Source organism: Mastomys coucha, unplaced genomic scaffold, assembly GCF_008632895.1.
Source record: "Mastomys coucha isolate ucsf_1 unplaced genomic scaffold, UCSF_Mcou_1 pScaffold20, whole genome shotgun sequence".
Classification (NCBI taxonomy): domain Eukaryota; kingdom Metazoa; phylum Chordata; class Mammalia; order Rodentia; family Muridae; genus Mastomys; species Mastomys coucha.
The window spans coordinates 38164702-38181938 of NW_022196903.1; the positions used below are offsets into that span (position 1 = coordinate 38164702).

Below are 17237 nucleotides of genomic sequence, written 5' to 3' on the forward strand. Positions count from 1 at the left end.
CTTCCCACATGCTGGTATAAGTGATTTCTCTCTACCCGTTCTTGAGTCACCTCAGCAACCCAGTGAAGTGGCATCATCTAGGAACATTGAAGTAAAGCACCAGAAAGTTAACATCCCCACATTATCATGTTAAATAAGTGACAGAGGTAAAATTCAAGTATTCAAGTCTACACGTGTCTGAATTTATATCTCATCCTCTTCCCATTGTTCATTCTCTCTCATAGCTCAGACTTTTAGAAGTCATATGATCCCAAATAAAGTCTCTTCTTCATTTCAGGACTGAAGGACAACCCCTAACTCCAAAGTCCAGGCACCAAGTAATGTAAAAGAAAATGAAAAATAATGGGACTCAGTCTGCAGGGTGAGGAGAGCTAGAGTAGTCTTCTATTCACAAATACCCCGAAGATAGGAGCAGGGTCAAGGAGAAGCAAAGTGCCTAAGAAATCAGTTCAAGTTTCCTACACCTTACTACCAGTGGGAAAGCCAGGCCAACATTCCCCTGTTTAGTGAAGGGAGCTGGAGATCAGAGAAAAGAGGGTAGAGACTTAAAAAACAGCAATGCTGCCAGCTGGGGATCAGCACACGTGGGGAGGTCAGGCTGTGAGAGCCACATGAAGAGAAAATAGGGAAAGTGAGCTTCCACTAAGGAGAGCCAATAGCAGCAACCCGAATGCCCAGCTCCCTGTCCACACTGGCTGTGCCCAAGCAGCATTGCTGTCAGAGACCAGCAACTTCTGCAGCAGAAGTTGACAAAATGTGTTCACCCACTGGAGATCAGGACTTTCTGATTCCTTAAGTTTTCTCTCCCAGTCTAGAAGGAACTTTTTGACCAGCTTTAATTTTCTGATTCGCTTCACTCCTTGTTCTTATGCCTTTCCTGGGTTTATGAAGCACGCTGGCCTGCCCTTATATGGCCGAGTCCTAGTCTTGGCATTTCTTATTATTTCCTGTATACTTCATTGCAATTGAGAGTGTGTCTAAGCTAGCTAAACTCTTTAAAGTTTAATCCTTCAAAAGAGCATGACGGAACTAGGGCATTTTTTGAACACTGCATTGCTTCAGGAGTATCAGAGAGGAGGCCATTCTCCCTCAGTCATGTTTTATTCTACAGAGCCTTCCAAACAAATGCTTAGCCTCTTCTGCCAGGGTCAGTGCAGCAGCGGTGGACACAGGGATCAGGGGACAGTCTACCCACAAAAGCTGATTTGGACTTTGTGGGCCACAGCATTCCTGAAAGAAAAACAGCCAAAGAGCCTGTTAATTCTCCTGGACAAGCATCACTTATGGTACCTCCCAGAGCCAGGAATGGGTTTGGGGAGAGAGCCTGTGGACAGAAACATCCAAAGTTCCTGTCACTAGGTAAAGGGGTGTGTGTGCGTGTGTGTGTGTGTGTGTATGTGTGTGTGTGTGTGTGTATTCTTTCTCAGAATACTGCAGAGAATAGAGAAGGATCATACAAACTGAGATATAAGATCTTAAAATGAACTCAGGAACATGAAGGCAAACTGAGACTATCTACAGAAAAGACATAAGAATGTTTCACATGCACCCAGTGAAGGGAGGGAGGAACATGGGAAGGAGAGAGGAGGATAGAAAGGGAGAGACAGAGATGGAGAAGCATAGACACAGGGACAGAAGAACTTGAGCAAAAGGTACCCTTTATCTTATGGCAAACACCAAGGAAGAGTAAGGTAAAGAAACACGCTGGCAATCACAAATCTCAGATGTTCGGAAATATCAGCAAGCCAAAGACAAAACTCAAGGGGCAGAAAGTCAGCCGGGTCCGAATGACTTTCTTTCTCAGTTGGAGACCTGAAGAGGACCCTCGGAGGAAGAGACACGCAGGGGCGTCTAGGGGCACGCGGGACACCGGCGAGTTCCGTGCCCAGTTCTCTCGTGCGGCTCCCTGGTGACTCCTGCCGGGGTTCTGCCCCTGGACAGCCACGGCCTGCGGGTGCTGTGGGTAGAGCTCAATCCCTCGGAGCTCGCTCTTCCCTGCTCTGCCCCGAGCTGCCTGCCCCTCCCCCGGGAAGGTGTGTCCCTGTTTCCTCACCTGAAACTTCCTTAGGAGAAGCCGGTCCCTCCCTCCCGTCCGGCGGCAGGGGCGGGCCGCGGGTGGGGCGCCAGGGCGGCCTGGCCTGGCTGGGGACCGCGGCGGGCGCCCGAACCTGGAGGGGACTCTCGGGCCAGCCCGGGGCAGCATGTGACTCCGACCAGGTGGGTGCCCTCCTCTCTTCTCAGCCCCGGGACTCTGGGTGGTCGTAGCGCCGGGTGGAGGTAAGGCAGGGGCGGGAAAGAAGAGAGAACTAGGCCTCCCCGGGGACCAGTCCAGGGCAGGTCCCGGGGCGCAGGCTCCGGAAATGGGGGGCTGGGCCAGTGGGCCGGGCTCCGAGTGAGGGGCTGAGTACCTGGTCGGGACAGGGAAGGGAGCCGGAAGGAATGGCCTCTTGGAAAAGTTTGCTTTCCAGCCAGGTCTGAGCCTTGGAAATGGGCACCCTGCCCCGCGATGTTCCCGGGCCAATAATCAGAACTTTTTTTCCACCCGGTAAGCCGGGGCCCTGGGCAAAGCTAACTCCTATGATAAAGAATTCTTGAGATTCTGTTTCTAGACGGTTCCTTACTTGGAAGTGTCTTTTTTTTTTTCTTTTTTTCTTTTGTAGCTAGGCCTGGGCCTTGCTTCGTTATCTTCGCGGCATTTACATGCCTACGTATGTGTGAATCTGTGTACACACCTCTCTATACGCTGTTTACTAAGGCTCTGAAATCTGAATCAGGGATCCTTGCGCTGAGTTCCCTCTCCCCCATTTACCTGTCTGCAGGGAGTTTCTTGTTGGCCTCAGCACAAGGTTCTTAGGAACGAGTAAAAGAGCCAGCTAGATCGCGGGTGCAGGAGCCCATTTTCAGATCCCTAGTCCTGGGCATCTTCTATGAATGCCTTTCAGCAGAACTGGCCCGGGAGAGCTAATCCTGGAGCCACCGTTTTCAAGTCTTCGTCCCCTCCGCTCACTCCCCTCCCCCTTTCCTGGATCTTGGGTTCTCTGGACAATCTTGTCCTCCTGTCGGCCTAGCAGTGAACTCTGGCCAGCACTGTGTCAGACTGAGGGGGAAGGGCACACCAAACAGGAGGGTTGAGAGGGTGGTTTTCCTTTCAGCTTCCTTCCTCCCTTGCTCTCCCACTGTGCTCCCAGCTTTACTTCAAAAGCACCAAGTCCCAGAGAAACAGCCCCCAGTGTGGCCTCTTCCCAGACTTCCTGCTTTATCTACACCTGGGGTATGCGAGCTTCTGGCTCTATCAAAACAGTCATCATTTGTTAACCAGTCCTCAGGTCTAAGACTGAAACCATGAACAATTAAAAGGATATGGAGGGAGCAAGGGGGAAGCTGAGTAGAGACAGCTTCTAAAGTCGGAGTTTGTGGTAAAAGAGAGATGTAAGGATTGGCAGAAGAAGTCAGGAAGGAATGTAAAGGGATACCTCTTTTCAAAAGAATACAGAAATTGAAGATGCAGTCAAAGTTTTCATACATCTGTGTTCCCTAGAGGGTATGGCTGCCCATAATGTGGTTTGTCTGAAGTTGTGTGTGGTCACATTATGGACTTGTCTGTCTTTGGGATAGACGAGAAGACGTCATTTGTGGTGTCTGGAATGGTCACTTACTCTGGTGCCGACAGAAGTGGGATCTCATGAGATGATGTTGAACAGAATGGTATAGACACAAACAGGTGATAGACAGGCTCTGTTGTAAACAGTACCCCATACCTGCGATGTGTGTAGAGTAAGTTGGCCACTTGGAGTGTCTGTGAAGTACACAGAAACAATGTCATTTGTATGCCAATGACAAACAAGTCACACCTTAGCTGACTGGATGGCCCCACAGCCAGCAGTGGGTCTGAGGGCATAAGCATCCTCACTTAAGAATGTTCTTGTATAAGACCATCTGGTCTCTAAGGCAATATTTAAGACATTAGACAGTAGGTGAAAGATGCTTCTTCCATTCTTTACTGGGTTGGTTGGACAAGTCCTAGCAGCGGTGTCGTACTACACTTATTTTGGTGTCTGGAATATTGAGGGTAGTCATGTCAAACACTGACAAGGTACATATCTGTGTGGTGATTGTACGAGCTAACTGAAATGAAGAGGGTATCTTTTGGATGGAAAGTGGGAGATTTGTTTTCCTATTGTAGGTAAAAGTATAGATGCAGTTCTAAATGCAGAAGCAATCCCTAAAGGTAAGGAAGGGTATCTTTGAACTCCTTTTACACCTGGTGATTAGAAATGGACAAGAGCTAAAGTATTGGGTGTGGAGTCTCTGTCAGACTGTGGAGGTCTTACTGTGTTCTGCACTGGTCTGCTAATGGGATCGCTTGGAGCTTTGTCTATGGGGTCTTGAAGTTTTGAAATGTCTTTGGTCTGGAGGGAAACCAGTTCCCTGTGATGCTCTGCCCTGTCTCTCCCTGTGTGCATATAAATAGTGATTAGTCACCCCAGATGAGAGGGATATGAAGATGTTTCAACTCTTAACGGAATAGGTAGTTAAAAACAAATTCCATTCTAATGCATTTATATGAATGTTTTACAGATTTCCTTTGGCTTTCTCTATATTCTAGCTGGGTCATGCCTGTTTGCATAGGATTATTAAGATAAAATTAAGTATAAGAACTAAGGGTATGTGCTAACTTTGGGTTATAAACAAGTAAGTGGCTGGCTTTCTTTCTTTTTCCCTCCCTCCCTGTTTCCCTCTTTCTTTTTTCCTTCCTTCCTTTCTTCCTTTCTTTCTTTCTCCCTCTCTTTCTTTCTTTCTTTCTTTCTCTCTTTTTTTCTGGGTTTTTGAGACAGAGTATCTCTTTGTAGTCCTGACTGTCCTAGAGCTCATTCAGTAGACCAGGCTGGCCTCAAACTTAAAAGATCTTCCTGGCTCTGCCTCTTGATTGCTGGGATTAAAGGGGCATGCCACTACCTCGAAGTGACTACTGTAGTTCTAAAAAAGATAAAGAGCGTAGTTGTGGGATTGCAGAAACAGACATGCAGTGTGTCACTAGATCAGAACTGAAAATCCTCACATAGCACATAATGTATGTAGATGAAATCTGGCCATGGCAGAAAGTTATTTATAAATCCAAGGAATCCTTTTAAGGGTATGATGATGTTGGGAGGGAGGGATCCAGACAGCACAGATCTTGGTGAGGAGAGATAACAGGGTTTTCACATAGCTTTCTGAAGCAGGTAGGAGCAAGTTTCAGTGAGCAAATATGTTATTTAACATGTGGCTGAGAGAATAAGGTCACATTATGTATCATTTATACATTTAATATTTAAGGGCTAGATAGAGTAAATCACATACTACTAGTTAACTGGAAAAGGACATAAAAGTCCTTTGATCCACATGCATTTATGTTAGGCACATATACTTGCCCTATATAGATAATATCTGGATCTGTGAGGTGACCAGGAACTTGTCACAGACCACATCTGCAAGGTGCCTAGGGACCTGCTTGTTTGGTTATGTCAGATTCTATTGCAGAGACTATAAGGGTTGATTAAGTTGGGGTGTGTGTGTGTGTGTGTGTGTACCACACACACACTTAGCAACTCAGCATGACAACAAAAGGCATTCTTACAGGTGGCTTTTAAACCACCTTTAAACCTGGAACAGGCCAGAAAGTTGCACAGTTGGGTGTAGTGAGGAGCCCACGGGCTCCTGGTGTCCTCTCCTGTGTTGTGGCTGGATCACTGTGTACTCACACCAGGCTCACATCAGGAGTCTTTGTTTCAGGTTTACGTGTATCCTTTGCAGGTATAAAGGAAATGAAATCTGTGGGCTTTAGTTTGCTGACTGCAAGTTGAGCAGTTTCGTGTTTCTAGGAATGTCTCTGCAGTCTTCCAGTCTTCTATTTCTTTCCTACACACATTAAGTCTCTCAGATCAATAATACCTGTACTTCCTATGACTTTTAAAGGTAACAATGAACTTTTTGTATTATGTTAGTTAATCTTCAATAGAGCTGTGAAGGAAACAGTTTCCCCATCCATCTCTTAGAGACAAAGAAGGGATATTTAAATAGAATAAATGATTCCTACAGTTGACTTAAATAGTAGCAAAGAATCAAAAAGGCAGAATTGAAAAATACTCTCGTAACTGCCTATCTTTCCCAAGAACCATAAAACTTAAGATAGAGAGGACTGCCCAGTGAACATGGTAGAGGATATGTGTTCACAGAGATGCGAGCTAGCTGGGAAATATGACCATAAAACTTAGGTAGTAGAGATTGCACAATTAACATGGTAGAGAGTGTGCCCTCTTGGAGATCCTGATACAGCTGGGAAATGCTAGACAAGTTCTCTGTGGTTTTCAGGAGAAGCAGAGAATTCTCTGGGACCAAATTTCAGCTGTGGAATACCACATATGAAGGCCCGTAGCTGAGAGAGAAGGGGCGGAGAGCTGAGGGTAGAGGCAGGTGCTGAAAAAGGAAGGCAAAGGCCAGATTGTACAGTGTGTATGATCTTTGCTGAATTTTTGGGATTTGTCTTAAGTCTAGTAAGAAGATACCAAGGAATTTAAACTCTAAGTGGTATTTTGTGTAGAGAATGCCCTGTACGTGTGGAGTTTGGGGCTAGGCTGTGCTCCAGGTATAAAGACATGTGAATATAATATGGAAAATCTTGGCCAGGAAGGAAACAAAAGGTTTATTATTCTTTATGTTTAAAATATTTATTGAGCACTTACTGTGGACTAATGTTGTGCTAGATGTAGGCAACTGAACAAATCATGTCTCACACTGCTTGCTATTTTTGGGTAAGATTAAGGTCAAATCAGAACACGTAATTGAAATCAGAACCCATATAGTTGAAATGGTTTAAATGCAAGAGAAAAGTGAAGTGAGTTATGTATATTTTTTAATTACTTTAAATAGAATTGTAGTTTAAGCCATTTGAGGAATTAGAAACCCAAAGAATCCATCAAAGCAGGATAATGGCATGATGATGAAGGAAAGTTCTGATGTGAGTACTGCTAGTCACAAGCAGCACCCAAGTGTGATCTAGAGAATCGGGCAGAATGGCGCCTATTGGAGCTGGTGGAGCATGTGGGTGGGAGACTCTGAAGACAGCTCCTAGGCAGAACTGTCATATATGCAGAAGCTGTGTGCTGCTCTGAATGCTTAGATACTGATTAAGTGTTAGAGCACTGGTTCTCAGCCTCTTGGTTTCCACCTCTTTGTGGGTTGTTGAAAGACCCTATCTCAGGGGTCACCTAAGGCCATTGGAAAATAACAGATATTTATATTACAACTCATAACAGTGGCAAAATTATAGTTATGAAATAGCAATGAAAATAATTTTGTGGTTGGGGGGCGGGTCACCATAATGTGAAGAAGTGTTTTAAAGGGTCACAGCCTTGGGAAGGTTGAGAACCACTGGTTTAGAGAGATAATCATGGCCTAGAGGAGACAAAGTAACTAGGTGGATCAAGGTAACGAGAGGGAGGATAGGCAGGCAAGCTTCTTTTGAATTGTATAAAGTGAAGCAGCATCTCTCCTTTGCTAATTTTTTTGTTTGTTTGTTTGTTTTTTTGTATAGTAGGATACGAGGTGTTCTGTTGGAAGTGGGAGTGGGGAAACGGTAAAAGGTCACAGTGTTGGAAGTAGTGAGAGGAGTTAGCCTAGTGAGGAGGAGAGTATCTTAATGAAGGCGGCCCAGCTTTACCAGCCATGTAGAATAGAGTAAGTATGGTTATCTTAGCTAGCTGTTTTATAACAGCCGTCTGTATAATTTAAAACAAAAATTGTTCATTAGTTATAAATCACTACAGACACTGTAGAAATAGGAAGATGAGTAAAATCCAGAATCTGTATAAAGGATCCATCTGTTGCACATTGGTTGTAATAGCTTGACCTATTTTAATCCCATGTCAACAGCTCAGGAGGACGGTTCTGCTTCTGACACTGCTTTTCTGAGTTGTTAGATGTAGGGTGTGTCAGTCCTCATGTCTGGTAGTTACTGAAGGCTGACTCACCCTGAGAGTCCAGAGAGTTGACTGGGAGACATAGACAATGGCATAATAGAAGTTAGAGGGCAATGACCACTGGGAGTTCCTGGAACTCCTTGACAATGGTCTTTAATGCTAACTGAATTGTTTATAATCAGTTTTTCCCACAGGGGTGCAAGATCAAGCAGGAGCTTTGTCTTGGTCACTGTTGATTATCTGATACTTTAAAGGCTCCCTAGGTAAATGTGTTCAGTGTGTGCATTGCACACACATATATATGTATATTATAGAGGTCAGAATTGATGCCAGATATTTTTCTAGAAAGCTTTCTATCTTATCTTTTGAGAGAAGCTCTCACTGAACTTGTACTCATTGGTTGACTAGACAGGCTGACCAGGAAGCTCTGGAGATCTACCTGTCCTTAACCACACCCGCACATGTTAGGGTTATAGACATACATGATTATGACTGGAATTTTTATGGCCATGCTAGGGTTCTTATGCTTGTACATCAGGCCAACCAAACTATCCTCCATTCTCTCTTGGTAAATCTTCATTGTACTTAACCAATTGCACCATCGCCTCAATCCTTCTAAGTCCCTAATGACTACAGAGATGACTTAGCAGTTAAGAACATTTGCTACTCTTTCAGAGGACCAGGACTCAGTTCCTAGCACCCATATTAATGGCTCACAATTATATAACTCCAGTTCCAGGGGATCTGTTGCCCTCTTCTGAATTCTGTGGGCACAGCATGCACATATAGATATATATAAATAAATAAATTTAAAAAAATTATATAGCTCAGTTGAATTTAAAATTTAAGTAAAGTTAAACAGGTCACATACAAAGGCCAGCACTTGTATCACTTATACCTGTCCAGAATGATCCTAATGGGACCAAAGAAGTTTCCCATTCATCTTAGTTTTGCTCTTTCTCTATGTACACAGATACAGAAAAGGCATTAGAAACTTTTATTTTCTATCTTTCTTTAGGATTCAGCCCTGATGGAGGCTGAGGAGCCTGAACATGGAGTATCCACACCTGTCCCTGCCATAGAAGAATTTAGAGCTATCCCTGAAGGTATCATGAGGAGCAGTCAGATCCCTGCCTTAGAAGGCCAAGACCCATCCTACAAGTGGACAGATGGACACAGACCCTTGATGGACCAGTCAAAAGTGTTAAGGGACATGAGTGACCATACACCTAATAGTATGGCAATTTTCTTCAAGAAAGAATCTTCGGATGTGGAGACAAGCCAGGAAATCCTTTTGGCTGAGGCCTGTGACACTCCAGACCAGCAGAAAGCTGTAACCCAGAGCCTTAAAGACAGCCGGTCAGGAACAATTGCTGCCCCTGAGCTCTTGGCCTGTGCTGTGCAGGAAGAATGGCTAGACATACCCAGCACACTAGACAACAGAGTGGAGGGAGAACTGCAGCCAGAACTCATATCTTTGACTTTGGCAGTTAGCAAAGAGAAAGAAGAGGAAGAAACCTCCCCAGACACCTCAATGCCTAGAGGATTTTGGCCTCTCTACAAGAATCACCCTGACGAGACTGTGCAGACTGAGGGCAGTGGAAGTAAACTGCTTAGGCAGGGGAAACAGCTGCAGTTGGAGGCCACACAAAATCCAGGGCAAGAAGGCTTCCTCCAGTCTCAGGAAGCCCAGGGACTGGAGGGGCAGGAAAGGCAGGAAGTAGAAATTCAGGAGGAAGGAACTCTGAATGAAGACATTTGTTTTGGTGGGCTCCTGGGAGAGCAGGAAGAGGGGTTTAATGGCAATGAGGAAGAACAGAAGCAGGAACAGATCCAAAACTATATGCTACTTGGAGGACAGTGGGAAAGTGAGGGGCTCGGTGGGGAGTTAGAAGGTCTGAATTATAGTGAGAAGGGCCAAGAGAACAGAGAAAGGAGGGTTTGGGTTCAGAGAGATTCAGAAGAGGAGAGGCAGGACCAGGAATTAAGGGGGGTGGAAGAGAGGAGAGTAGCCACTCAGTATGCAGAGAATCAAAGGTTAGTAGAGAAATCAGAGAATGTAAGGAGAAAGCAGGAAGATCATGATCAAACAGGAAGAGTGATGCCTATAGGGGATCAGAAGGATGTTGTAGATTCAGGGGACAGGGAAAGCGGTGGGCAGACAGCAGCGGGAGGGAGCCGACCAGGAGAGGACAGCAAGCCTTGTCTTCTGATGACTTCCATAGTTCCTGAGGTTGTGTCCCGAGGTGCATTGTTCCCAGGTATTTCTTCCTCTGTGGCTGATGTTCCACAGATTCAGAGGGAGTCTGTGCATGAGGAACTGACCACTCAGGCTCCTGCACTGGAGCCAACAGAAGGGTCTCACCAACCCATTTCTCCACCTGCCTCTTTTGCTCCTAAAGAATCTCTTGATAATAGGACTCACAACAGCCAGCAAGGAGAATTCAGGCTAAGGAAGGGGACTGACGTCTCTGCTAGTATATCTGTGGCTCCTTCAAGGACACCAGATTCACCTCCTTTCACTCCTCCCATTGTTTTCCCCAGCACTGCCACCTTGTCACCTGTTAACTCCTCAGTTATCCTTCCTGAGAAGGAGACCCTGGCAGCCTCTGTCTCAGCTGACACTCCACCTCATTGTGGTGGGCCATGTGAAACTCCTCCACTACCTGCAAAATCATCCAGGGACCCATGTGCCACCACTGACACAGCCAACCCTCACAGTCCTCTGAGCAGCTACCCTGGAGTCACCCAACATCTGAGAAGCAACTCATTCCCAGGCTCTCACAGGCCAGAGCAGACTCCAGACTCTCTGGGAATGTCACTCTCTTTCTCTCATTTGGAATTACCTCAGAGGCCCCCCAAACAGGCCATCTATGGCTCTCTGATCCCAAGAAGAAGCAGAAGAAGTAGGGATGGTATCGTCTTTTCAGAATCCTCTACTGCTTTTTTCCCTTTGAAACAGGACTCTGAGGAATTCACTTCAAATCCAGAGAGGCCCAGCAATCCTCATGGTAGTCAGTCATGGGGCTCCCCACAGAACTCAGCCTTTGCCATAGGTTCTCCTGCAAATGTTCCTTCTCCACCTTCTGTCTCCATGGATATGATGATACATGAAGCTTTGCCCCCTCCTCCCCCAGAGAAGAGACATAGCTACAGTCACATGGTGGAGAGAGATGACCCTCTTCATGCAGTAGCCCCTACGCTGAAGCGGCATAGCCATCCTCCTCCATTGGCCCTAAGTTCAGAGCTCCACAGATCTTCTAAAGGCCCATTTTCCCTAGTGCCTGATTCTTTTGTGGCAAGGCAGCACCGCCCTCTGCCATCTACCCCAGAAAGTCCCCACCATACACAGACCTCCATCCCCTCCAGGCTGAGATACAACAAACCATTACCCCCAACTCCTGATATGCCTGAACTCGGCCATTCCTCCATCTCTTCCTCTAATATCTCAAGGATGTACAGGCCTCTACCCCCAGTTCCTATCATAGATCCTTCCTCCGAACCACCTCCATTACCCCCAAAGTCCAGGGGAAGAAGCAGGAGTGTCCAGGGAGGAGTTATACATTCAGGAGGTCAAGCCAAACCAAGACCTACTAGTCAAGATTGGACAGTGTCTACTCTTTCTGTTGGACGGACCTCCTGGCCCCCAGCCACAGGAAGATCAACAGAATCTTTGCCTCCCACCAGTAGGTGTAATATTGAAGTGTCCCCTGGCTTGGCGTTCAGCAACATGATAAACCTTCTTAGTCCCTCTTCTCCTACTACTCCTTGGATCCCAGAGCTTCAGAGACCCACCAGTAAGGATGAGTCAGGGATCACTGAAGAGTCTGAGCCTCCAGTGAGAGGATCATTTAGAAGATCAGCCCCTCAGGAGGAATTTAGTAATACAAAGAAGTCAGATTTAGGATCAAGAAAGAAGTCAGAAAAACCCATCCACTACCAACTGGAGAAGGCATCCAGCTGGCCTCATAGACGGGACCCAGCAAGGACATCAGAGAGTAGCAGTGGACAGGTTGTTCTGGGCCAGGTACCTAATAAGCAAAAGGGCTGGAACCGGCAAGGCCTTCGTAGACCTTCAATTTTGCCTGAGAGCTCTTCAGGTAAGTAAGGAGCAGAGACTATAGAACCATTTATGTTAGACAAAGCTTTTAATTCTCTATCTTCCATCTGTGAAGTCTCTACTGCTCTCTCTGCAGCTTCATTCACTACATCACCTACACCAACTCAGATACTCATGATACACCATGATCTGGTCAGAATGTTCCCCCTTTTTACCTTTCCATCTCCTGCTTCCCCTGAAGCCCATCTCTTCCTGAAGTTGCCAGACTCCCTCCATTGCTATACCTTTTGAAAATCTTAAAGCACTCTTTCTTTGTGCATTTCCCATCTTTCATGAAGGCTGGGGGCATAGCTAATATGTCTTCTGGAATTCCTATCCTGACATGAGGGCCAGGGACACAGTGGATACTGGGCTTTAGAATACCTTTGGTGTTGTTTTCTCTTCTAAATTCCAGTAGAAGTGTCTTCTCTTTGTTTAGCTGTGGCTCCCACTCATCCTTTCATCTACTCTAAATGTCCCTGTTGTGCCATCCATTTCACTTTTCAGATTTACAAAATCCAGCTGTGGGAAGACTTCCTGGCTCTTCAGATTCTGTTGTTTTCCGGTGAGTTGCCCTGTCTCCTCACTAATTCAATTGTACTGTCTTCATTTATGACACTAAGATTTCCTTAATAAGAATTCAGCGGATAAAGGGCCCGGGACCCAGAATTGCTGGTGCTTCTATGTCCAGAAAGTAAGGAAAGGAAGAAAGAGGCCTCAGGACTGCAGGAAAGAAGGTGTTTGTACCTACCCAGTTCTGCCTGCTGTGTCTGAGTCACCTGTCATCCTCCTAAGGCATATGGCCATATACCAGTCTCCTTCACATACTATCCAAAAGCCCCCTGAATTACAAAGTACAAGTACAAAGTAGGGTTATTGTTTGAGATGCCCCACTGCATTTATAAGTTCTCCGTAAGTCCTTAGATCTCCTCTGGACTATGAGATAAGGGAGAAGGGTTGGATGGAAGGACCCGTGATGGGGACAAGCTGAAGCAGCTTTCCTTCAGTCCTGACATCCCAGCATGTATATGGAAGGTTAGAGATTTTTAAATCATTTGGGGTCTGCTGTCTCTCAGTCAGTAAGCATCATAAAGCCTGCCTACCCCACAGGGAGAAGAAACCAAAGGAAGGGATGGGAGGTTTTTCAAGACGTTGCTCCAAGCTCATCAACTCCTGTGAGTACTTTAAAGTAGATCTATAGGCTTGTGTGTGCTTTCTGCCTAAAATGTGACAGGTACTCATGACTGCCAGCAATTGAGTGGTGGTGTCCAGAGAAAGGGATTGCCAGAGGTCAGCCATAGCTGGCAGTTTCTGGCAGTGAGCTTCTACTCACTTCATTTTCTCAGGATTTTATCCTTTTCCTATGCATCTTCACCCACAGCCCAGCTACTTTATCAGGAGTACAGTGATGTTGTTCTGAACAAGGAGATTCAGAGCCAGCAGCGGCTGGAAAGCCTGACGGAGCCACCTGGGCCCTCTTCCCCGAGGTATCGTCGAAAGGCGCTGGTCTCTTCAGACTCCTACCTACAGCGCCTCTCCATGGCCTCCAGTGGCTCCCTCTGGCAGGAAATCCCTGTGGTGCGCAATAGCACAGTGCTGCTCTCCATGACTCATGAAGATCAAAAACTACAAGAGGTACTGCCAGGGCAGGGCAAGGGAGTGAGGGAGTGAGGGGGAAACAAAGTCATATTCGCTAATGTTTTATCTCCTCACCTCTGCCACCAAGAGCAGGCTGTCCCCACCCCACACTCACCTATATAAATAGTGACCGCTCACTGCCACGATGAAGGATGTGCAGTGCTCTGAGAATTCAGCATATTCCCTTCTTCCCTCGCTCATGCATATGTTGTCTACTCTTCCTTGTACTGGCTTGAACGCCACAGAGTGACCATGCCTTGGAATCTGTTGAGAGGGGTGTGAGAGTAACTTCATCGATGATAATCTCCTCTCCACATTTACAAGTGTTTCACACGAGCCATATACTCACTTTTGCTGGCTCCTTTGAAAAGGGCAACTGGAAGTTGTCCTTTAGTTCTTTGATCTCACTTAGGCTTTAATATATCTCTGCTTGGTCATCGTGCACAGGGTTAAGACTTCAGGAGACATTGCTTATCTAAGCAGTGACCATTAGTAAGTTATCCCTGGGCTGATTCTGCTTTTATATTTGTCTGAAGGAGGAGGTAGTACTTTTCTTCCCAGGGCGAAAATAGGGAACAGTAGAATAGAGTAATATTTAAGTAATTGTGTTCTCTAACAATGATTGAGACAGGATGCCTTTGTTACTATATGTTTCTTGACTTTGGCCAGATCATTTGCTGTTTCTAAGGCATTTGTAAAACAGATACACAGAGTTACTGGAAGAATAAGAAAGATAGAGAACAGTCAGTCAGAAAATATTGGCTATTTGAATTTAGATGATATAGACCTGGCTTAAACTAATGGGATGATCTTGAAAAAGCTATCTAATTTAACTGGAAATTTTAAAATACAGGTGTTTAGAAAATCACTAACCTGTCCTCTGTTTATTGATCAAATCATGGGAAGATGAAATGAACTCTCTGAAGTCACAAGGGTCTGATTCTAGCCCTGATCCCTCTTGACTTTGCAATAACAGAGACCTTGGTATTACCACCTCATACATACATATTCATTTCATAAAATAACATCTTGGGAATCTGCAGAGTTCCTTCATAGACTCTTTTCCTATTGAAAACTGTGTTTTCTGAAGTGTGTTTGTGGTGATCACTCTATACAACATGACAAAACAACAACAAAAATCCTGAGTTTCAGAAGGGTAAATGAGCCATTTTAAACCATATGGTCTTTGATGGTTATGTTGAGAATAAACCTGCAGTATCATAGTAAGTTCAGCTGTATGGTTGGCTATTTCAGTAATCAGCAAGGGATGCCTATTTTATTCTGTTTTCCAAGTGGCCGGAGTGACCATGCTGAGAAGGAAAAGGAGTCCACTGGTCATGTCTATGAGTTATTGCGCCCCCTGCTGGAGCCCTCATGCACATTCTTAAGTGCTGGCTTTCCCTTTTAAAGGACAACTGTAGCATCTTCTCTCACATATCCTACTTCTTTTGATTCACATCTCTCCTCAGACATCAAATTGAGCTTGTCACCTTCCTCTCTCCCTGACACAGAGCTCTCTGGCTTAGTCCATGATTCCACCATCTAACCCACTGACTAATCAAAAGCAGGGTGTTGGCTTTGGCTTCTCCTCTTTACACCCCACTTCTAGCAGATAAGCAACATCTTCCAAGTGCTGTTTGGTGACTAGAGTGGCCCACTTCTCCACATGCCTGTGAGTGCTAAGCCTTCAGCCCATCTAGATATGCCACCCAGTTTCCCAGCATGGTTCTTACTTCTTCTGGCGTTTCCCATACACTGCTAAAAGGTGTTCTCATCCCCCAAAAAACAAAATAAAACCAAAAAGCGACTCAGCTAATTTCTGACCGTTTTTTGTTGTTGTTGTTTTTGTTTTTGTTTTTGGTTCTTGATTTTTTTTATTTTGTTGTTTTTTTGGGGGGGAGGGTGGGGGACAGGGTTTCTTTGTATAGCCCTGGCTGTCCTGGAACTCACTCTGTAGACCAGGTGGCCTCAAACTCAGAAATCCGCCTGCCTGTGACTCCCAAGTTCTGGGATTAAAGGTGTGCGCCACCACTGCCCAGCAATTCCTGACCTTTTTACCTTTACACATCTCTTTAAGCTTAGATAGTGCTGCATTGTTCACATGACCCACCAGGCCTCCTGCCTCCTTTCTACTTGTCTCTCCGGCTTCATTTTCGTTTTTTATTTTAAATAAAAGTTCTACAAATGCTCAATTTATTTGTTTCTTTTCTTTTTTTTTCTACCCCCCTTCAATACCTACAATACCTTTTTTTGTCATATTCCTTAAAATTTATAAAAATTATAACAATAAAAATGAGTATTATAAAAGTTGTTTGATATAAAACAACAATCAATTAGAGTTTTATGTAGATGCTTGTCTACAGCAATACTGAAAATACATACGTTTTTCTCAATATAAATTTTAAATAACTCCAAACATATTAACTGTATATTTCAAAATAATACGTCACTACTAGTATTTTCTTAAATGAACATAAATATATAAAGTCTTTTTGTTTGTTTGTTTGTTTCTTTTGTATTTAGTAGAGTTTAAAATCTTGGTACAAGCCCAAAATAAGAACAAGTTTTAGACATTGGATTTCATTGTAATAAGGCTGTACTTCAATAACCCTCACATCACCAAAGGATTTTAACTCCAAGGTAGCTAAGCTGAGAGTTGACAGTTCTGCTGTACCAAGAAATGAATTGTAGGCACGATTTTTGGATAGACTTTCTGCTGTGGTCAAAACTATTTGACTTGAGTGAGTGACTTTATTCTCAGCCCACAGAGAACAGGTTACATTCATTTAAGAAATGGTGTGTGTATTAAGATGATCTATCCATAAAGTCATTCACCAACTGTTTCAATGAACAATGGTTCTGCTTGGAGGGTGGCACAGACATTAGGTGCGGGTAAGAATCTGGTTCATTAGCTGTGATAATTTGGAAAAGCATGCATCTCAGAGAAAGAGTAACTTATAAAGTCCTCTTCTTCAAACTTGACACAAGAACTACAAATGTCAAGCAAAGCATTCAATCTCACTCTTTGTTGTTCTCTTTCCTACAAGTCACCTCCCAAGTTAATTGTCTATGTCTCCCTTGGGTATATAAATACTTTTGAAATATATAAGCTGTTCTGAAAACCATGGTATAGTTAAAAACATGAAATAAACAATACTATTAATAGAGAGGCTGAGATAGGAGAAGCAAGATTTCAAGACCCTTATGTTGTATACAGCAAGACACTGTCACAAACAAGCTAAAAGTGTATATAAATTGTGCAATATTGGACCTATTTCTCCAATTACCAAATTGAAGAGACCATGGATGACAATCAACACATTTCTAATTCCTCATATTTTTGGATTTCAATCAATTAGGATATGTTGGTAATATTAATATTCATATTAAGATATTAAAAAAAAGTAATTGTCACTTCCTGTTGTTTTTGTTTTAAGAGGTGGAATTAGATTTGTGTGGATTGGTTGAAAGATAACTTTCTTGCTTCTTCTAGGGTGTAGTTTTGCTCCTTATGTTGATGGTTTCCATCTATTATCCTTTGT

General features: G+C 44.4%; 1 protein-coding gene across 1 annotated transcript in view; it reads left to right on the forward strand.

The window, feature by feature from the left end:
* The first annotated feature begins 2088 nt into the window (after positions 1 to 2088).
* The window catches only part of Arhgef5 (Rho guanine nucleotide exchange factor 5), a 26922-nt gene continuing 11773 nt past the window's right edge, over positions 2089 to 17237 (forward strand). The window contains exons 1-5 of the mRNA XM_031381702.1: positions 2089 to 2217; positions 8977 to 12058; positions 12565 to 12622; positions 13168 to 13232; positions 13439 to 13692. Of these exons, the coding sequence (XP_031237562.1) occupies positions 8989 to 12058; positions 12565 to 12622; positions 13168 to 13232; positions 13439 to 13692 (3447 nt within the window). The 5' untranslated portion in view covers positions 2089 to 2217; positions 8977 to 8988. The remainder of the gene's footprint in view (positions 2218 to 8976; positions 12059 to 12564; positions 12623 to 13167; positions 13233 to 13438; positions 13693 to 17237) is intronic.